Source organism: Gymnoscopelus microlampas (genome assembly GCF_963454915.1).
Source record: "Gymnoscopelus microlampas genome assembly, chromosome: 2".
Lineage (NCBI taxonomy): Eukaryota > Metazoa > Chordata > Actinopteri > Myctophiformes > Myctophidae > Gymnoscopelus > Gymnoscopelus microlampas.
Genome location: NC_139939.1, coordinates 42,408,166 through 42,431,604, shown reverse-complemented (window position 1 = coordinate 42,431,604; position 23,439 = coordinate 42,408,166). Strand labels below are relative to the sequence as shown.

Genomic DNA, 23,439 nt, shown 5'->3' with positions numbered 1-23,439 from the left:
TTTAAAAATGTCAGTGGACTGTGGTGCTCTCAGATGGTCCGGGAGGGCATTCCACAGTCTAGGTGCTGCTGAGCAGAAGGCCCGATCCCCCATGGTGCGGAGATTTGTTGTGCGGAGCTCAAGTGAGTTTGAGTTTCTTGAGCGGAGTGAGCGGGTGGAGCGGGTGGAGTTCGGGGGTTTGAGGAGTTCCTTTAGGTAGGAGGGCGTCCCTCTCTCTGCTTCAGCTCTCTCTCAGCTACAGGGTCCTTGACCTGAAAAACGTTGAAGTCCCCTGGCCTTGAGGACATTTACTGCATTTTATGGTAGATGGCGCTATTGTACTGTATTTGGATGCAATGGTACTCTTGCATCCTAATAGCCTACTACAGTAGTTTGTTGTAGTCATGTTTAGTTGTTAAAGATTGTAAAAGATAATGTTTAGACAGTCATTGAGTATGGACCATTTCAAACTGTACCTAATATGACAAATGTAACTTGTGATAGAAGAAAAGCTTTACTTTCATTGGGTACATACTGTAAAATAAGCAAAATCATGTATTCAGATTAAACTGTAAACAACAACAGTAGAAACTAATGGAGTTTCATTGTTATATCATCAACCTCTGTTTGTTTAAAGCACTGTGATCAGCTCCTCTGTTGCATGTTTTGAAAATGCTATGGGTTTATGAACTTATATATCAACGCCTGTTGACCCTATTCACAGCAGCCATATTATGAAGACATTCACATGTATTACCAATGATACTAATGAAGGCTCTGTTCCATTCTGGTCAAACAGAGCCAGGGTGCTGATATTGTGCATGTTGGCCCACTGGAAACACTCTGTTACACCAGTGGGTCTACAGTTGGGGTCCAGGGACCCTCATGGGCTTCCAAATTGCCCCTTACAGGTGTGTAACTCTGAGAGTGTACAAATGGAACCAAATGGAACCGTAAGGGTCCATTTGGTTCCATTTGTACACTCTCAGAGTTATGGGGGTCGTGGAAACCACTGTGCTAGACTAAAATGGAACAGAGCCTTCATTAGTATCATGGGTAACACCTGTGAAGGAAGTGATAATATGGCTGCTGTGCATAGAGCCCTTGATTCCCTTCCATTCAATGATGGAATGATGGAATGTGTGTGTGTGTGTGTGTGTGTGTGTGTGTGTGTGTGTGTGTGTGTGTGTGTGTGTGTGTGTGGTCTGTAACTTAATGTTGTTTTTTTCTCTTCACACATCTTTATTTATAATAACCATGACATACAATACAATACAATACAATACAAGCACAAACAACAAACAACAAACACAAACAAAGAAGTTCTTAATACATCAATAATGTTTTCGTTTCCAAACAACTGTTGCTCGCGTCATCTGTGTAGACCGTTACGTTTACGTCAGGCATCGTAGCTACTGTACGTGACGTGCATTCATTCCCAGCAGAGGCTGCGATCTCTGATTCTGCATGTCAAAGAACAACACCATTTCCGGTGTAACTGTCTGTACCTTCAAAATAAATATGTTGCATTTTGGAAAAGTAAACACGATCTACAACAAATATAACAACAAAACAGAATGAATGAGATAACCTTGGCGCCAGCAGACAATGCCATGGATGTGTTTTATCGAGTCTGACTTTTACTTTCGTATCTATGATGATATGCAAATGTCAAAATCGATAAAATACATCTATGATGATCCGATCCATTTACAAAGGCTTGGCACACATAATAAACATAAGCATTTGCAAAGTATATTTTAGTTAAATGTATTGCAGATGCCGAGTCAGACTAACGTTGCGTCGCCAGGCTTTACACCATGGAGGAAAGAGTCAGTCAGACACATGCAATTCCTTATTTATTTATTTTTGTAATTCCTTATTTTGATGTTTCCATACAAACCCAGCAGGTGACAAGTTAAATGGGCTTTATTTTGAAATGTATTGGCCGGAAGTAATACTGTCATTCCCGATAACTTGACACGCTTTTTTTTAGCGATGGATGACATATAGGAAAAGAAAAGGTATTCCTGTAGGAAGGAACGGGTATTTCTGTAAGACCCTCCGGTTCAACGTCGCAACAACAGGCACCAGACAGCCAGGGAGGGGTTTTCCATCAGGGAGCTACAACAACGGAGACAGCGGTAGAAAGAAAGAAACAACCAACCACCTGAACTGGTTTTATAAGGGCTTTTTAATCGTTATAAAACAATGGCCCAAGCGAACATCTCGGTGACGGAGAGCCAGTTCAGGTGCCCCATCTGCCTGGACATCCTCAACGACCCGGTGTCCATCCCGTGCGGTCACACCTACTGCATGCGCTGCATCAACGACTACTGGGACCAGGCGGGCGACCCGGGCCAGCAGCGGCCGCTGAGCTGCCCGCAGTGCCGGGAGACGTTCAGCCCCAGGCCAGTGCTGCGGAGGAACACCGTGCTGCAGGAGGTGGTGGACAAGCTCAAACTCAACGAGATGATGGTAAAGGGAATCCCTACTAGGGATGGATGGGACGATATGAAAATTACACGTCACGATTATTGTTGTCGGAAAAATAATTGCGATTAACGATATTATCGTGATAATCCAAAATGTAGCCTACTTAAAACTTTAAAATGGCACAGAACTTGTGTGAACCACTTGAACACCCAGCATGAATATTCTGGGGGGAACGACGTTCGCCAAAAATAACAGATACAAGCTTTCACAATCCGTTGTGTTGTGAGCTTGTAGATATTTAAAGGCATTTTTATCTGTCAACCGCTATAAGTCAGGATGGCCGAGCGGTCTAAGGCGCTGCGTTCAGGTCGCAGTCTCCCCTGGAGGCGTGGGTTCGAATCCCACTTCTGACAGTAATTTTTCACTATGCATTGTGGACCCCAATGGAAACAAGCCTATGGCTTTTCTTGTTTTGTTTTTTTAATGCCTATTCGCTGACCTTGTATTGAACTGTACTTGCGTGTGTTTTTTTCTGCAAACTTCTAATAAAGTATTCAATCAATCAAGTATAGAGGGTTTAAGTGGTAGCCTACTGAATTTGCTCAACAAAAGCTAATGCAAACTTAACTGCAAGCAACTCTTAGATTATATTTTGAATATCTGGAATCTAGAGTTGCAATACCAACCCTTGACAAACAGAAAAGTCACTAACATTGCAGCTGTACAGGCAGCATGAATTATCCTCTTTCTATCTGCAAAGCTTTTGTTTCATAAAATTCCACCATAGACATGTTATGAGCTACTTTATGTCAATAAATTCCGTGCAGGTGATTATTTTTTATTGGAGTGTTGGAGGTTGGAAGCGCTCCTTTTCAATAACGCAACGTCCTGCTGCCTCCTGCATTATGTGACGTTTAGAAACAGGTGGTACGCAGGACCGTTGAGAGATTTCCAACGAGCACTTCCAAACCCCAACACTTAGAGAAATAATCACCTGTGCGGAATTGATTGAGCGACTGTAGCTCATATCATGTCTATGGTGGATTCTTATGAAACAAAAACTTTGCAGATAGAAAGAGGATAATTCAAGCTTTCCGTACAGCTGCAATGTTGGCGAGTTTAACGTTGTTTAATACAATCAGATAGGACTTTTCTGTTTGGATGTATGTCAAGGGTTGGTATTGCAACTCTAGATTCCAGGTATTAGAAATAGGATCTAAGAGTTGCTTGTGGCTAATGCAAACTAACTAATGTATGACGTATCCGCGATACGATAATTGTGAGCAGTTTTTAATCACGATAAACGATACTAACGATTATTGTCCCATCCCTAGATGATGGTCCCCTCGTCCGCCTCGCCGCCCGAGCTCTACCTGGGCGGCGTGGGCGACGTGCCCTGCGACTTCTGCCCCGTGGAGAGCAAGCTGAAGGCGGTCAAGTCGTGTCTGGTGTGCCTGGCCTCGTTCTGCGAGCTGCACGCCCTGCCGCACCGGGACGTGAGCACGCTGCGGCGGCACAAGCTGGTGGCGCCGGCGGTGGAGTGTCTGGCGGAGCGGCTGTGTGCGCAGCACCGCCTGGGCCTGGAGCCCGTGGAGCCGGAGCCCGCCGGCGGCGCAGGCTGCTGCGAGGGGGAGGCGGCGGCGGAGCAGTGGAGCGGCGACTGTCTGCTGTGCGAGTCCGACCTGGAGGACCTGCACACCGTGGACACCCAGAGGACCAGGAGACAGGTAGAGGCCTGGCTGTCACAATTAATACATTAAGACCTGCGGCCGATTCTACAAAGTGTCTTCTAAATCCTAACAGTTTTTTTGGAAAAAAAACGTATGTTACTATGTCAGTGGTTCTCAAACGTTTTCTTGTCAAGGACCCCAAAATGTATATGTACTTGGCCACGGACACCCATCTCAAAATATTTTGTTCCAGGGAACCCCCCAGAAGCAAACATTTGAGTCACAAATGTTTGCTTTAAAAAATATATATTCAAAGATTTGAATACATTTTCACAATTCCTCAAAAATAGCAGATCTACCAGCTTGTATATCTGCTATTTTTTAATAGCTAAAGTGTAAAATAATACTTTTTAGCTCAAATGAAAAAATGACACTGATGCTTCTCCTGGTCTTAATGGGTTAATACATAATAATCGTCTAATCGCAATTATTTGAGATAATCGGGGAAAAAAAGTCATAATCGTTTCCATGGTGAAAAATGTTCATAACATAGTTTCAAACATTTTCAAAAAGTAGTGAAAATAGCAGATCTACAAGCTCACGACGCATTGCGATTTGCGAGCTTGTATTAGTTATGTCCACTATTAAAGGGATAGTTCTCCCTATCGATTAATCACCCCATGGAGACTTGAATTCATGGATATTGTTTAGTTCATTTTGGGGGTGAACTATCCCTTTAATAATGTATAGTATAAAGTATAAAGTTATTAAATATGCCAGTCATTTCTTTGTATATTTATGTCATATCTGACCTGTGTAACTTCAAAGCCTGAAAGCCAAACAGAAATTACATTTTTATTCATATGCTCCAATATTCAATGACAAAGGTTGCTTAGTGTCTTGAAGACACTTGTCTTTCTATTCTTTAACTCTCTTCTTCACACACGTTGAACTTGAAATAGACGAGAACAGATAATGATGTCATTTAGAGGATAGCTTTAGGTCCCCCTTGGCCCCTCGGTGGTGCTTTATCTAACACACAACTATGTTGGCACTTGGCACTGTTCCAAAACACTTACAACATTCAGAACCAAGTATTGTCTTTAATTTAACACCTCATATTTTGCCCCATACTTAAACATTTATTACATTTTTATAGCCTATATATATAAGTATCCTGTTACTTAGTACTTCATTAAAAACACACACTTATTTTTTATTTATTTATTTTACAGTAGCCTGTGTGGAAATGTTTGTGGAAAGGGGGGAGGGCAGTGTTCTGTGGAAATCCTAGCTAGCTCCTTCACACACACACACACACACACACACACACACACACACACACACACACACACGCACACGCACACAGCGGGTCCTCATTAATATTGATAAAGTTATTGTTGCATTCAGAAAATTACTTCCACACGGTCTCTGATGACCTACGTAAGCCTGGTATAGTGTATAGCTTTAGTTTAATTAATGTTAATCCTTCAAATAAAACTATTCTATTCGGGTTGTGGCTGTACTTTTTTGGACATTAAAACAGTCTCCCTCTTATTCTCTCTCTCTCTCTCTCTCTCTCTCTATTGCTTTATCCCTCTCTCTTTCTGTCCCTCCACCATCTTTCCCGTGCACACTGTCTGTGATATCTGTCTATTTCAGGTCCAGCTCCAGGAATCTCAGAGAATAGTTCAAGGAAGGATCCGTACTGGAGAGAGAGAGCTAGAGGAGTTTCAACAGAACCTGGAGTCGCTCAAAGTAGGACACACACACACACACACACACACACACACTTGTCAGCTGCCAAGGATCCCCACTTCTGCTTGACAACACGCGCGCACGTGTGTGTGTGTGTGTGTGTGTGTGTGTGTGTGTGTGTGTGTACACACACACACACACACACACACACACACACACACACACACACACACACACAGTATAATAGCTTCAGAGGAAATTCAGTTAATTTAATTTAATCTAACTTGGCTTTAGTCCCAGTAGTGATAGTGTAGTATTAATAATCAGTCACCAAGTATGAAAGCCAGCCAGGGGGCCTGTTTCACGAAAGCAGAATTAAGGGTTAAGCCTGGATTTAACAGATATCCTGGTTTAATTTATCCAGGATTAGCCATGAAAGCTGAATTATCTTGCCAGATTAGTTTAGCCAGTTAACCCTGGATAAGTTTATCCATGACTCGGTTTCACGAAAGCAAATTTAAGCAATCCTACCTTTTGTTACCATGGAAATTTAGCTGTGAAGTTAGCCGGGTTAGGGTTTGTACATGAATTTGCAGCAATTTTCATTGATGGATTGACGCACGCACACATACACACACACACACACACACACACACACACACACACACACACACACACACACACACACACACACACACACACACACACACACACACACACACACACACACACACACACACACACACACACACACACACACACACACACACACACACACACACACACACACACACACACACACACACACACACACACACACACACACAGTCAATCCCAAAAGTTATTTTAATGCTTCCTGAGGCCTCTCTTTCTATCTAATTTAAAATGACATTTGAGTATTGCTTTCGATCCTTTGTTCTGCCATATCCCATATTGATCTACTTTCTTTTCTCCATCTCCATCTGACTTTCCCTCCTCTCCTCTGCCATTCTCTCTCTCTCTCTCTCTCTCTCTCTCTCTCTCTCTCTCTCTCTCACTCTCTCCTCTCTCTGTCATTCTCTCTCTGTTGGTCTGGTTTCTCTGTCATTTCTCTCTCTCTCTCAATTTGACTTGGTTAAAAATGTCAATTCCATATGCTTTTTTGGAGTGAGTGTAACACAAATAATATTGACTAAGTACTGTTCCATGTCAATCCATTACCCAGGTTTAATGCTATTATTCGTGGCTGTCATTTTAATGTTAACGGTCTTCTGGCATTATGAATTTTCATGCAAACCTGTATAAGCTACAACCGAGAAAAAAAAGTTGTACAGTGTGTAGGTGCCTTTAACTCCTACTGTAGCATCTGATTGTACACAAACACAATAGCTTGGCATTTCCCGAACACAAATGTAAAGTATCTGTATGGGAGTACTTTACCAGTTCCTCATGGCTTAGCTGTCTCCTCTGTTTGGCACACTGCTGACGCAATGCTCCATTGTCTAACCGCAGTGGTTTTCAACCCTTTTCATATCAAGGTCCATTATTTACTCGGCATTTGAGCCACGGACCACCGTTTGATGAAGTTTAGCCTCTCTGACCCAAAACTTGTAATTTTATAATAACACACTGTACACCAGTGGTTTTCAACCTTTTTCATGCCAAGGACCCCTAAATTGGTAAACATTTGGCCGCAGACCGCCAAAATGTTTGGTGCCAGGAACCCCCAGAAGAGAAGATTTATGTTAAAAAAAAAATTCAAACACTTTCAAGAGTTTTTGAAAATGTAAAGAAATAGCTGATACTGTATACAAGCTCGCAGCGTGGCACAAAGTGACGCCTGTGAGCTTGTATATCTGCTATTTTTGAATAGCCAACGTAAGCGATATGGATAAAGGGGTGAAAATGTATTAACAACTTTTGCTGGGGACCCCCTGGTACCCCCCCCCCAAGGACCACTGGTGGTACCCGGACCACTGGTTGAGAACCACTGCTCTACACACAGTAGTATGTCGTGCTGCTGAGCTCCCCTCTTCCACAGTCTGTCCCACTGCTTCCATGTCTATTCAATTCAATTCAATTTTATTAAAGTGCCACATCACAACAAGAATGTCTCAAGACATTTTACATAATGGAGCAGGGACCCAACGTTGTCCCACCCTGAACAAGCAATTTCTGCGACAGTGGCTACGAAAAACTCCCCCTTAACTGGAAGAAACTGGCAGACCCAGGCTCTAGGGTGGACGGACAGAGAGGAGAGGCAGAGAGGGAGATACACGCATATACAAGTAGTAGCAATAACAATAATAATAAATATAATAGTGTAAGATGGTATATAATGATATAATGTAGTATAGTATAACAATATGTTATATAGTAATGGTATAATAGAATGTTAAGTTAATATATATAATGGTAGCAATCCACAGTCATGCTCCATGGAGAGACCCTGTCCGCAATCCCACCCTTGATCTGCAGCTGGGGGTTTGTAATCACAGTCCATGTAAACCTGCGAAAATGTGGGCCCCGGACGGTTGGCGTAACCGCCTGGGCACCTAGGCTGGTAATCCAGCCTGACAGCGTGTTGCTGCATGTCACTCCCCATCTCTCTCCCCATTTCCTGTCAGCCTACTGTCCTATCAATAAAGGCATAACAAAAATGCCAAAAATAAAAAGTCTTTAAAAAAAATCAATCATGTCCCACCTGTCAGTCATTATAACAGTTGCGAGGTACATCTCATTTGGCATTATGATGTCACCGGTACGCAGTTGTACTGTATTGGTAAATGCCATAACACTAACCAACCGGACAAGAATCTAATACTCAGCTGTGATATAAGCTCTTTTGGGATCAATCAATGGAACAGCACTGACACGTCATTCTTTCTCTCCATGTTCCAGGTGTCGGCCTCTACTGTGCTGGAGGACAGTGAGGCTTTGTTTGCTGAACTGGCCCTCCGGCTGGACAAGACCAAGGCAGAGGTCAGTGTGTCACTGAACTTGGTGCCTTTCTTTGCATTGATGCACGTTATTATCTCCGCCAGGCCAAAGGCAGGGGGAAATTATGTTTTCACCGCTGTGTGTGTGCTTCAGTCTGTGTGTCCACGCCATGGCTAATCTTGCAAAGTATTGACTACACACCAGTGTAAAATGTCTTGTGCAAGCTGCCAGCAGGCTAAGTAACTTCGTCCCCAAAATCGGACAATGAGAGCTCAGATGCGCCATCCCTCTTGTCTATGATTATGGAAAAAAAACGAAATGATTTAGTCACAGCATAGTTTGCATCTTATATCAAAATCCTTGCATGTTTTTGCATGAGTCAGTTCTGCTTTTGTTGATTGAAATTAGAATATTTGATGTTGTACCAAGTGCAATCCAAAAATGTCACCCAGTGTGTAGTAAGTGGTGCCTACTGCCTTATGCTCCCCTATTACTGAGAATACTGACTCACTAATGGCTTATACTCCCGTATTTACTGACTCCCTAATGCCTTATGCTGCCTTATTACTGACTCCCTAGTTCCTACTGCCTTATGCAGCCATATTACTGACCCCCTACTGCCTTGTGTTGCCTTATTACTGACTCCCTTAGATTAGCGACTGCGACAGTGGAAGTTATTTGGGATCCTAATAAAGAATAAAGAAGGTTGGACATGACATGACATGCATTTGTAGCAAAGACGATAAGCACCTAATAGCTCAGTGCAGACCTTTTTCCTGTAAATGTGTGCATCAGAGTTGGTTGTGATTAATTACAGTTTTGGTTCTTTGAATGTCCTTATTTTGGCTCCAGTTTTTCATTTACAGTAGTGTGGGTGTTTGTTATGGTCATTTAGACTACGGTCGTAAATTCAAGTCCGTCCATCCAAACGCTTTCGAGAGAGAGAGAGAGAGGGGGGGGGGGAGAGAGAGAGAGAGGGGGGGGGGGGGGGGCGAGAGAGAGAGAGAGGGGGGGGGGGGGTAGAAGGGAGAGAGAGAGAGAGAGAGTGTGTTATGGGCTGTTTTTCCAACAATTAGATTGACATCTAATGATGATCTATGTGCATAATTGATCAAATAAGCAACACATTGAACACAAGTTCATGATTCCAGGAGTAGAGAGAGGGAGGGAGGGAGTGAGAGAGAGAGAGACTTTTTTCACGCGTTGACCCGTCGTCTGAAATCTCGACCCGTCCACCCGCCTTGCGGTTCAACCTGCGGGACCACTACTATATACTTTTTTTCAATACTATTGTTTTAGTGAGTGACAGACACTCACTGCTAAGACTTGACCGTGTCTGTGTCTTGTATTGGATTGTTGTATGTGGATTATTGAACAAATCATTACGTCAGTGTATTCCTGGCTCCAAGTTGACTTAGCATGCATCCATGAGACTCTGTTTATTGCCTTCCACCACAGGTGCGAGGCAAGCTGGAGGCCAAGGAGCGTGCGGTAGTCGGGCGCACCGAGAGGGACATAGAGATGATGGAGACGGATCTGGAGGAGCTGAGGAGACGAGACCAGGAGATCAGTCAGCTCCTCCTGACGGAGGACAACACCCACTTCTTGCAGGTGAGGAGCAGAACTGAAACGGACGTAAGAGAGTAAGGCTGTATGGCAATAGCTAAAATGCTATTGCTTAATACTGTAATGAGGGTTATTAATCATGATTATTGATAATTATAATTTGTTTTTATAATCTTCTTAATGCCTTTCTTTGGCCAAAGGGCTGACACTGTACACATACTGTATCAGCGCCAGGTCATATCCGCTGTTCATAGTCTATACACAGGGGTGCACATAACTTTTTAGGTCTAGTGCTCAGAAGAGCACCTGGAGATGTGACTTGGTGCGCACCAAATAAATGGTCCCGTGCCTTTTTGTCAACAGGGGGGGGGGGGGGGGGTTCAGCACGGTGTCCACCGGACAGTTTTGTCAAACTTTTTCGCCGTTTCTTTTTCTCACACCGTTTGGTGAAGCCCCCAAGGTTGGTGCCCTGTGCTGCGCTGCTTTTATCCGCCAGATTGGGACGTTCACGGCATATTTTGCACCATTACGGTGCGTTCATCATCGGTGACGAGTGCCTCTAACAGCCGCTGCTGCGATGCAAGGCGATGGGAGTCACAATCACAATCACGACAATCACAATCACAATCACGTGCAGCATGCGTCCTCTCCCCCTGCTCCTAATGGCTGTACACGGGGCCGACCGCCGACGCATGCTTTAGCATGATTGTGTGAGTGTGGCTTCAGGAAGTAAATTCCTAGCCTCGATCTCCAGGCTTTTATTTTTTATTTTTGCTAAAAAATAAAAGCTTTGAAATTCCTGTCCCAGCTGTTGGTACGCAAAAGCGCCTCGCGTCGTCTGATGTGCCGCGCATTTTTTATTTTGGGTGCCCAGTTATGTGCACCCGTCTATACATACAGAATATATCCACTTCAGTATATACAATATATGCACATAGTACTGCTGATAGAATGTACTTCATACTTATATCTGTATTTATATCTATTAATGGCTAGGGCGATTTTCAATACGAGTTCAAATGTATTCTGTGAATCAAAATTACAAGCAGGATCGCGATTTTATTTCATTCTGTTCATCGTGCATGCGCACATCCGAGCGAAGCCACGAGGCTGTTAATAGGTTAAACTTTTCTCATTTGTTATTTATGTTCTTATATTCTTTTTTTCTTCATATAAACCTTTCTTATTGAGAAACTATTGTTTTTCTTTACAAATCAACACTATATTCAAATTAATTCAGATTAAAGGTAGGGTAAGCGATATTTTTTGGTCAAAACTAAATGTTTTTTGTTAAAAGGTTAAAGCACTATATTCTGATTGCAATTATTGCTGTAGAGTGTTTGTTCAGTAACAGGGGTCTCCCCATCTTTCCAGCTCTTTGATAAACAGAAAATACATTTTCAGATTGGTTGCAAACTGTTCCAGTTCCAATTGTGTCTGATCATTTCTTTGTGCCATCACTTCCAATTACACTTGTTTAATCTGTATTCTGTGCAAGTTCTCTCTCCTGATTGGAAAAAATAGGTATCCCAACCTGAAAATGCATTTTCTGATTAATAAAGAGCCGGAGAGACCTGGAGACTCCTGTTACTGAACAAACACTTTATAGCAATGAGTACTATCAGAATATAGAGATATTTAACACTTATTTTAACAAAAGTATATCACTTACCCTACATTTTAATCGTAATCGAGATAAAAGTCTGAAATAATAGTGATATTGATTTGAAGTCATATGGCCTAGCTCTGGGATAGAGAGACCAGGAAGGATGAGAGGAGAATAAGAGCCTGAGGCATGACTCAGCATTGGCTAATGGAAAAACCCTGAGCCTGCCACAGTGCATCTAAGGATGTGATGATGGAGGGGAAGCAAGAAGGGAGTTTTAGAAGCTGTAACGTTGTGTGGATCTAGACCTGTGTTTTCTAAACAATGGTCGACTCTGGACTTTTTGCGGCGCAAGTAGGCTAAATATTAGCCTAATGAATGTTTCCTAATAAAAAAATAAATTAAAAAAAAGTAAAGAATAAATAAATAAAAAAACGCAGCCCTCACACCTATGTCGCACCGCCGACTGATATATAGAGATCTCTGTATCTGTCAGTCTTTGTCCCTTTTATGCTCATTTATGGAGATCTCTATCTGTCAGTCCTTATATGGGCATGCCCCCTTTTGTGCCCATATATGGAGCTGACTGATTTGTTTTGTGCCTGATGCCATGACCACACATTGAGGTTAGCCAACACACTCCATATTGGGGCGTAGCTGCGTTGGGAACTCCTTATATGGTTATGACTGAGTCATGGTGCCATGAGAGTTACAACGTTGTCTGCCCATCCGCCCGTCCTCCCTTAAGCCAAATTTAATATAGGATAGTGAAAACAGCAGATGTACAAGCAAGCTCACAACGCATCACTAACTGTGAGCTTGTAAATCGGCTATTTTCACAATTAAATAAGGCTTATTAAGTGGTTGATTCATAATGTTTGAGACATCAAATTTCTCTTTGGGTCTTGACTCAAAATGTTTGGGAACCCCTGACCCCTTCTCTCTCCTCTTAATCTCGCAGGCGGCCCCCCTGCTGTGCGTTCCTCTCACCATCGGTCGGCGCTCCAGAGCCCAGAGCCTGTCGACGGAGGCCTTCAGTGCAGCCAGGAAAGCCCTGTGCCACCTGCGCGCCCGCATGGACGAGGTGTGCAGGGAAGAAGTGGACAAGATCTGTCGTGCCGGTAGGGAACATACAGTACAGACTAGAGATGGGACGGTAATCGTTATAATCGTTTATCGTGATAAAAAAACGCTCACAACAATCGTATCGCAGAGATTTTAATTTATCCTGAAATTGTCCTCTGTCATACACTGGGATCAATTCACCTTTGCCGAGCTGCATATCCGCTACCACTTAAACCCTCTAAAGCCCTCTAAAACGCACATGCAAAGAACATTTGTTAGTCTTTTTTTTCACTCTCTAAATGTCTTTGCCAAAAATAGCCGATCTACAAGCTCACAACGCGTCGCTTTAGTTTCGCTGTTTTACCCCTGCGGGTGTCAGAAATAATTAATTTTAACGCAAGCGGATGGGTTTTTGACAAACTTTACACTGGATTTTCTTACCTTAATACAAATTGTCATAAATACTATATGCTTCCAGTCGCTAGTTTAAAGTCTCCTTTCAATCATCATGATATGCTTTTTGGTAAACTATGGTCCCATTTATTTTAAAATTGACAATAACGTAGGTTATGCTCTGGGAGGGGTGGGATGATTTGATTGACAAGCTACACAACTAATAGCATTCATTCCCCGCCCCCCGCTTTTGATTGACAAGCTACCCAACCAATTAATGGTCTGGTTTCATTCTGCAGGATATGACGCGATATGGCGCGGTATTGAAAGATGGCGGATTGCACACAGCTAAACAATCGGCTTCATTTACGGTCTGTAGAGTCTAGCGGCGTAACGCTGTCCATTCATTTTATACAGTCTATGGTTGCAACGTGATTTTTACACATTACAATCTTCAGTGTTAAGTTATGCATTCGTACACTTTCAGAGTTAATTTATCACTGATGGATTTTACTGTCTAAGCCTCTTAACGCCAAGATGACACATTCACACACACACACACACACACACACACACACACACACACACACACACACACACACACACACACACACACACACTTCACCACTCACACACAACAACCAATCAACAGTTCCACTGGCACCATTTCTCACGATTTATGAGGATGTTTCTTTACGTTTCTTCCCCAGTTAACGAGAGCTACGTGTCTGGTGGTGAGTGCGTAAAAGGTAAGCACATGAAACAAAACACACACACACACACACACACACACACACACACACACACACACACACAGAGTACAGTAGATACGGCCCTCCGTTGTGACACTGTCAGCAGCAGGTGACCCAGTTTATCAGACTTAACATGGCATTTAACACCGAGCGGGACAGTAACATCAATTATTTATTCAGCTTGAAGAGGACAATGAGATGTCCAGTACAACACACTCTGGCACACCTCCAGTTCATGCAGTTCACCCCTGTTAACTTCCAATCTCCTCTAATGTCATCATTATTGGCCTATAAAAAAGATACATTTGATTGATAAATGTGCACTGTTATTATCATAATAATAATCATCATAATAATAACTAGTCTATATTAACAGACTTTGGGTTATGTGCTCTGCTGTCCAGCAATAGTCCCAAACCTTTTTGGCCCCAAGGAAGACCCCTTCCTCCCATAGCTTGGGGGGTTGTAACCATGGCGACGGTTGTAAGCATGCCAACGATAGCTCCCATTGGCCAAATTATTTTACATAAAAACGCTAATTAACAGCTTACATTTTGGGAAAGTGAGAAACGGGCGTCGCTGTTCCGTGCACATGCCAATGGTCAATGGCCGTGTGCAAATACAGATCAATTGCTCCAGCCACTGAGGAAAACCGGGCAGAAGAGAATTTGGGGACAGACAGAGGTTTGGGGAATTATTGTAAAAAAAAAAAGAAATAGGATAGCTATTAGGAATAATAAAGGGAGGTTCTACCGCGCCTAGATCGGGCTGGTCTGATGCATCTCATGATCAGACACATATAGCTGAATAAAGAAGGCACTTAGGAAACTCGGACAACGTTTCAATGTCAGATTACATCATCGGAGGGTCATGACCCGACAAAGATGTCATCTAACATCGAAACGTTGTCGTTCTTGCCCTGCACCCTGTTCCATATTAAAGAAAAAGGGCTCCAATCATTATTATTAGTTGTTGAAATTATAGTAGCAGTATCAATTTGTAGTAATATTAGTAAGGAGTCACAATAGTAACAGTATTAGCAACAGTAGTAGCAGTTGTAATAATAGTCAGTAGTAGTAACGGCTGCAGTAGTAGTAGTAACAGTAGCTGTAACAGTAGATTGTAGTAGTAACCGTAGTGACAGATACTTAGTCCAATCCAATCCACTTTATTTATAGATCACATTTAAAACAACAGTGTTGAACCAAAGTGCAGTACACTCAGTAACAAAGAAATATTAAAATATTAGGCCTGACCTTGATTATTCGAATAGTCGACTAATCGATCGAGGGAGTCTGATTCGACTGCCGTTCTTTTAGTCGAATCATGAAAAAAAGATTTGACAGAGATTTGCCTGATTTGTTATATTAATTAACTAATAGTTTGCCAAAAATAAGGATATATATCATGATTTATTGGGAGAAACCAAGCAAGTATATAAGTCAGATATTATGCACCCCTTCAGCCCAAATGGAATGTTCCTCTATTGCATAATATATTTTTTGCATGTTTCGACTGAGAGATTGACAGTCGAATCAGACTGATTTAAGTAATATATATATATATATCTTCTTTTTTTTGTTGCATTATTCGGCTATAGGCAACATTTGGCCAATCAGAGTCGACTATAGAAATCCTTAGTCGGGGACAGGCCTATAAAATATACAAGAGCAAAACAATACACAATAAACAGGACATCATATCAGACACAATGCCTAGTGGAAAACAGCAACTCTCAGTCTGAATTTTCGAACGCCAAGGAGTACAAGTGAGTTTTCAAATGTGTTTTAAACACAGGCAGGCTTTGAGATGCTCTAACGTGGGGTTGAAGCTCGTTCCACAGTTTGGGGGGTGCTACGGCGGGAAACGATCTATCTCCCCGGGTCTTTAGCTTTGTTGGTGGGACCTTAACCCTTTAAGACCGGTAACGCATCTGTGTCATTTTAGATTTATTTGGCTATTCAAAAATAGCAGATATACAAGCTCATAGCGCAAATACATATCATTTTGGGTGTTAGGATTTAGAAGACATTTGTAGAATATATTCAAAGATTTGCACACATTTTCACGATCTTTCAGATCTGCAAGCTCACAGCGCTATGAGCTTGTATATCTACTATTTTTGAATAGCCAAAGAAATCTAAAGTGACAGATGCGTTCACGGATTGAATGGGTTAAGAAGTGACTGGTCAGTAGACCTCAAGACCCTGGTAGAGTTATTGGGACGTAGAAGCTCCGACATGTACAATGGTGCCAACCCATTTAAAGACTTAAAAACAAACATTAAAGTCTTAAACTGAATCCTGTAACGAACGGGGAGCCAGTGCTGCAGTCTCGCTCGTTGGTGCACCGGGCTCTTGCACGGACATTGTTTGATTTGTTGGCAGTGGCAGCGGGGCTGGCATTGCGGTCGATGCGATTTTGTGCCCCGCTGTGGGTTTTAGCCTTTTGCAGGAGAACGGTCTACATTAAGCTCCCGTCACCATTGCAGTGGCAGTTTGTACGATGAAGAATTTCACCCACTTTTGTCTACTCATCTTATGATATACTGGATGTGCACTGGATGTTGTTTGTATATTTATGTATTATCTGCACTTGCTCTTTTGTGTGTGTGTGTGTGTGTGTGTGTGTGTGTGTGCGTGTGTGTGTGTGTGTGTGTGTGTGTGTGTGTGTGAAACTTAAATAACAAGAGGCATAAACAAAATACAACAGACACCTGTTCCAATAAAAATGTCCACCTTATTTCCATCATTAAGCGTAATTGAAGACATATATAATAGCATTACACTAAACTGGACAATGTGGTTGTAATGATTTATGAAGTGTCTCTCTCTCTCTCTCTCTCTCTCTCTCTCCGTCTGTCATCCTCATTTGTAGCATCGTCGCCATCGTCGTTCTCTCTCTCCTCTCTGTCTCTGCAGCCGGCTGACCAGAGGATGAGAGCCATGTTCCTCAGGTGTAAGTACATTAAAGTACAGTAACACCCACCTGTAAGACGACACCCTGTTTCCATTCCTTCACATCTCTCTGAATCCTTTCATCCTTTGAACCCCCCCAACGCCATTCTCTCTTTTTCGTTGTCTCTTTGTTTGTCTTTCCACCTCTGTCTCCCTCTTTCTATACCCCCTCTCTCCATTCCTTTCTCTTCTCCATACCTTTAGTGTACGAGACACCTGAGAAGCCGGTTGTTGGTTGTTTTCTTTGTATGAGCCTCATCAATGATCGATAGGGGAATCATATACTGTACTTATGACATCCGATCCCATTTTTGGGGGGGGGGGGGGGGGGCAGATGTGTGACATCCACTCCCAACGGATGCAAGCACAGGCTCACAGGGTGAGAGCACAGTAGGGAACCGTGTTATGTGTCAATAATTCAACAGGTCACAGCAAGATTAAGGCGGCGTGTGTCATATTTCCACTGGAGGCCCAATGTCAGCCACAACAATGCCGCTCGTCGGCCTGTCTAGATGTCGCTAGTGGGGAAGCAATAGCAGAGAGATTGACATAATTCACGTCATGAGTTTGGGAAGACATGGAAATGTATTGGAACATTTGGAATTCCACGTTTTAGAAAGTATGGAGAACAAGTCTTGAAGTTGAGCACCACATCGTCAGTGGCTTACAGTGGTGGAAGAAGTGCTCAGATATTTTACTTACGTAAAAGTAGCAATAGCACAATTTAAAAATTCTCTGTTACAAGTAAAATGTTACTTGGGTAAAAGTACAAAAGTATTGGCATCAAAATATACTTAACTCTCTCTGTGCCAAGCCCCGAGTTATCCCGAGTTTTTTCTGAATGCCCTCAGTGCCAGAACGAAAAATCCTGAGTTAAAAAAAAACAAACTTGGAACCGCAGCTCCTTCCACTCTTTGTTTAACTTATAACTGAAAAAGGCTGTATCTCGCTTCCTAAGCACTTTTTTTTTACTTAAAAAAAATTGCTGGCAGTTTAGAGAACATATCTTTTTATTTCATTGGCACTGAGATAGTTAAAGTACCAAAAGTAAAAGTACCAAAAGTTTGAAAATAGCAGATCCACAAGCTCACAACACGTTGTGAGCTTGTAGATCGGCTATTTTCAAATATCCTATGTATAAAATAGGGCTATAGTGATTAATGTAGGTTTTATAATAATTTAAATCTGCAAAGTAACTAGTAACTCAAATTCTCAAATAATTGTAGTGGAGTAAAAGTACAATATTTGCCTCTGAGATGTAGTGGAGTAGAAGTAAAACATGTACTTGAGTACATGTACTTAGATACTTTCCACCACTGGTGGCTTGGCATTGAGAGAGAAGTGTGTGCCGTCAAGCCGTAGTGTTGTCAGACCTTTATCAAAGCCATAACACAATCTGTGGCGTCTAATCACCTGCAGGATATCTCATTTTTACACATTTGCTTCTTTTCAAAACCCACGGTCAACCATCAAGCTCACTGAACTTGCCTGTAAGGGATTTGGCATGTCTGTGCCAGTTCTTCAGTAGGAGCTTAATTGATTGATTTTGGTTTGAAAGTCCACAAATAGATTTGTATTGCTGCTGGGTAAAAGCTTAAGTGATTTGATGGATGTGGTTTCTCCAGTGCTCTGCTAGTGGGCGGTGTAGGGCAGGGGAGGGGGGGGGGGGGGCTGTCTTGATGTGTTGACTCATCTCATTCTGCTTTATTCAGAGAACAGCAGAATACAGGATGCTCTGTTTTAGAAGTCAGTATATAAAATATATGAGCGCACCAGTTGTAAATTGTGACAATTTGTTGCAAATGTAAGAGGCAGCCATGGCCAAAATTTTACTCTGTTAGTTTTTCTACCTTTCTTTTGATTTCTGCGCTTCTCTCCCTTGGCTTTAGGCCACTTCTTTTCCACCACTTTTATGTATATGTTTATTTGACAGGGACTTTACAAAAAACAATGTATCAAGTTATAAAAACATGATGAAACCGTTGCATTGTACATAGGGTTTATAGCTGAGGCTAAATTTGCGACCCCAGTCCCTGGTTAGGCCTTGCTATACAAATATCTACAGAGTAAAAAATTATCAATTACAAACAGGACATGCATGAAGCTCTTATCTAAACAAATACAAAAGCAACATTCCCAAATTACAGTCAAGAAAGCAGTGACTTTAATGTTTTATAACGTGCCTAACATATTAGTGTTCACAGCTTTGGTTTGATTTCAACCAGTATTTTGCTCTCCTATTCTGACCCCAATTCTCTCAGTCACTTCTGTCTTTCTCCTGTTCAGTTTTACATATTTATCTCGCAATGCCTGTGTAAGCTGCATCTCAGCTTATCTGTAATATCTCTCCATCTGACCGCATCCGCATCTTCTTTTCTCTGCCCCCCCAGTCTCCTCTCGCCTGTCTCTCGACCCAGACACGGCCCACCCCACCCTCGTCCTGCTGGAGGGCCCCCAGGGGGCCCACTGCGGCGAGGAGCCCCAGTCGTACCCGTCTCACCCGCAGCGCTTCGACTCGGTGGCCCAGGTCCTGTGCCGGGAGGGCCAGTTCGGAGGAGCCAGCTACTGGGAGGTGGAGTGGCGGGGCGGGGGCTGGGTGGACATCGGCGTCACCTACCGCGGCATCGGGCGCAAGGGGGGCGGCAAGCCCTGTCTGCTGGGGCGCAACGAGAACTCCTGGCGGCTGAGGTGCACGCACGCCGGCTACGCCGCCTGGCACGACAACCGCAAGACCACGGTGGCGGCGCCGCTGTGTCCCAGGATCGGCGTGTTCCTGGAGCGGCAGAAGGGGGCGCTGTCCTTCTACGGCGTGTCGGACACGGTGGTGCTGCTGCACACGTTCCGCTGCCCGTTCTCCCAACCTCTTTACCCAGCGTTCCGCTTGGACCTGGACTCCACTCTGCTCATCTGCCCCCAGGAGGCGGGGAACGGAAGCCCACCTTAACCCCGACTCTCCCTCCCAAGACCGTCTCTGGTTTCCACTAGAGGCGGGGGGAAGCGGATGGTCCGCTCAGCTTTTGCACCTTTTGTTTTTTTTTACACAAGAAGTTACAGGTCAGAAAGAAGCACTGCAACCAGAAATCAAACCTTTGTCTAATGGTGTACCCAGCGTGAGGTCAATATGTCTGTATATGTTCTATATATATATTTTGTCTTCGTCTCCCTTTCATCTGTCTCCTCGTCATCGTGCTCTTTCTCGTTTAGTATAGGACAAACAGACATATTTTGGTGTCTTGACAGTGCTGTATTTCCAAACATTTCACCGTGGGCGGGGATCCTATGGAGGAGGTCAGTGAAGTCTGGAAAGGAACTGAGATTGACATTATTTTGCCCCAAAAAGTTACTTGGCCCAAGTTTCAGTCATATTGCCCAGCTCAGTATACATGCTAGATCCAATCAAGAAACTAATTTGGTGAAATTGAAGGATTTTGAAATGGAATATTATTATGTGTAGAAATTGTAGCACGGGCATTCTCCATTCTGAGTCTTAACACGGAAGAGGAAATAATCAATCCATGGGGGCCTTCATGACAATGTTTGTTCGATATGAAGATGCATTGATTATGGTATCCATAATTAGAAGCATCATCAAAAGTAGGTTGCTGTGAGAACATGGAAGTAGAGAGCCTATGACCTAATCCAGTGGTTCTCAACCTGTTCGTCGGGACCCCCAGGGGGGTCGCCACATGATTTTGGGGGGTCCCCAGATGATGGAAATAAATAAAAAAAAGACCAGAAAGATGCAAACATTGTGAAAATAGCAGATCTACAAGCTCACGACGCCTCGCAAGCTTGTAGATCGGCTATTTTCACAATATTTATCTGTGGAACCATGTCAGACTAAATGTAATGCCTCAACTCCTACAATTCCAAGTGCTTTTCTGGGTGGGGGGTCCCCATTTAAACATGATTATGTTGGGGGGTCCCCAGCTCAAATATGTTGGGGGGTTCCCAGTTCAAATTATGATTATTTTTGGGAGTCGCGGCCTGAAAAGGTTGAGAACCACTGACCTAATCTATTCTCTATCGTATGGGATGACCTTTTGTAAAGGACACAGTTCAGTTAAAATCTGCTTCATACTATTCCTTGATAACTATAATAATACAGTTCTGTTTGCCTCATCTCCTTATAAATACAGTATGTAGTATCTGTGAATATGCAAAAGCCACAAATACGTATCGCTAGAGTTTCAGGAGAAACTGGGATCTGCTAAAACACCATGAGTGATAATAGAAACTTAAAATGTATGCTGCAGCTGCATATAGTATGTTAGTCATCTCGTTAAAGTAATGATTGCCATTTGAGCGGTGAAACCTCACTTTTACACCGAGTGAAAGTAAACTTTCCTGGTAAGCGATGACCTTGGATAAAAATGTCAATGAATGCCATACTTGAGCAATCGTGTTTCTCGGGTTACAGTGTTTTGTTTTGTTTTGTTTTTGATACCCCATTGCCTTTACCAAAAACATTTTCTTGAGATGGTGCTAATTCAGAAGATTGTTTATTTGTTACCGAGCACTGTAAAAGGCCTTTTTTAGCCTGATGAGAAAACTTCCAATCAAGCTTGAAACGTCAAAAAGCGATGAGACGTTTTTGAGCCCTGTGAAATAGCATGCTGTCGTGTGTAGATGCAGGAAATATATTAATCTTTCACTTTTTTATTTATCCCCACTTTAGTTGTTGCCAATTACAGGGACTATAGTATGTGTATAGTCCCTGTCACTGCTAACTCGTACTGTTTGGTCTTGGGGAGGGTGTTAGTCAATCACAGCCGGAACCGGCCAGCTGCTTCTTTTCAGCGGACGGTGAGGAGTTTCACTGGGGGGGCATAACGCATGTGGAGGAACACACTTATCCCTCCCATTTCTGATACCTCATGAACAGGCGCCCGACCTGTATGAGTCGCTAGAGCAGGCACGGCAGTGACAGAGAATGCCCTCCTCCTCCCCCTGTCGGCTTCTCATCCCCATCACGGCCAAGTGTGTTCGTTGGGAGCGCCCAGCCCAACGAAGGTACCGTGGAGGAATTGAACCTCTTGTCTCCACGCCACGGTGGTGGACAGGTACTTTACCCCAGCGCCCAGATAAACCGGGACGCATTGCTTATGTAGCATTTTTTTCAAAGCAAAGTTTACCAAGTGCTTCAGCATAGTCGGGAAAGATGAATGTAAAATGGGAAGTGACATTGAAAATCCAGATTTTGCTTGCCTGACCTCTTCATGTTGCTCATTAACATGTAAAGAGATGCACTTCTTTGCCATAAAATGCATTTTCACACATGACATGACAGCACTGCATTACAGACATGCTGGGTCATAGCATTTAGTTAAATCGTAGCATTTTCTTAAACCTTCTCATCCATGGTTATATACTTGTTTTGTAAAGTGGTATGTGTTCTGTGTGTTGCACCTGTGTATTATTTAAAGTACATTACCAATAAATTGAACCAACACGTTTGACAAGCCAGTCTGAAGCATTGTTTTGTTATTAACCAGTGACCACACACCCTGACCCCGAAATAAGGTTATCGCTTTATCAGAGAAGGTGCTAGAATTTTAACATACAGTACATATTTAGTCATTCATCTTTGTTGTCATGAATGTATCTGTAGTAGCCTGCCTAATATAGATTGTTTATAGATTATCATAGGTGCTATTTGTTGTTTATCCAAACGAGGGTAGACATTTCAACCTGAAATGAGGCGAGGTGTAATGCTGCCTGTCCAACATTACTGTTTATGAGGACCGCCATGTTTGACAGTAAGTTAAGGAAGCAGGGAGGTCTGTTGCATGTAGTTGCCAGTTGCATGAGCGCATCCTTTTTGTGAGGATGAAGACCAGGCGTGCTGTGGCATTCTTCATCAGTTGCACGCTCCATCATCAATGCTGGCAGACCAGCAAGGAGGGAGTAGTTGAAATTGGAGATGATGGAAGCTTGGATAAGGAGGTGGGCAGACTCCTTGGTGAGGAAGGGTCTGATCCTCCAGATGCTGTAAAGTGCAAACCTACAGGAACAAGTGAGCCTTGAAGGACAGCTGACTGTCCAGAATCTCTCTCTCTCAGCTTCTTGACAGTTTGAGCAGGAGTCACCATGGTATGGGTGTTGTCGATATGGAGATTCTTGTGACCTACCCACTGCTGCAGGGGAGTGGATTTCCCTGTGAGAGCCTTGAGGACCTGCTGCTAAACGAGGAAGGGCTCCCCTTGCTGTCCTGAAGAGGTAGCGCACCAACTCAGCATTCACTGGAGCCTGGCCATTAAGTGCAACGGACACGAGGTCAAAGGGTGAAAGTATAGCGAACACTAATAGAGCAAGTGTGTGTTGATATATATTTAAGATACTTTATAACTAACCATTAACTCAATACACAACATGTAATAGACACAGCATGCAATGCA

The 23,439-nt window shown here is 43.0% G+C and overlaps 1 protein-coding gene across 1 annotated transcript; it reads left to right on the top strand.

Moving 5' to 3' along the window:
- The first annotated feature begins 2,000 nt into the window (after positions 1-2,000).
- LOC311057446 (E3 ubiquitin/ISG15 ligase TRIM25-like) lies at positions 2,001-22,493 on the top strand. The gene is made up of 9 exons (XM_084074403.1): positions 2,001-2,457; positions 3,750-4,142; positions 5,748-5,843; positions 8,664-8,744; positions 10,161-10,313; positions 12,836-12,995; positions 14,043-14,081; positions 16,962-17,042; positions 19,432-22,493. Exons 1-9 carry the CDS (start codon positions 2,191-2,193, stop codon positions 19,983-19,985), a joined length of 1,824 nt encoding a protein of 607 aa, XP_083930529.1. The 5' UTR covers positions 2,001-2,190; the 3' UTR covers positions 19,986-22,493.
- The last annotated feature ends 946 nt before the right edge of the window (positions 22,494-23,439 follow it).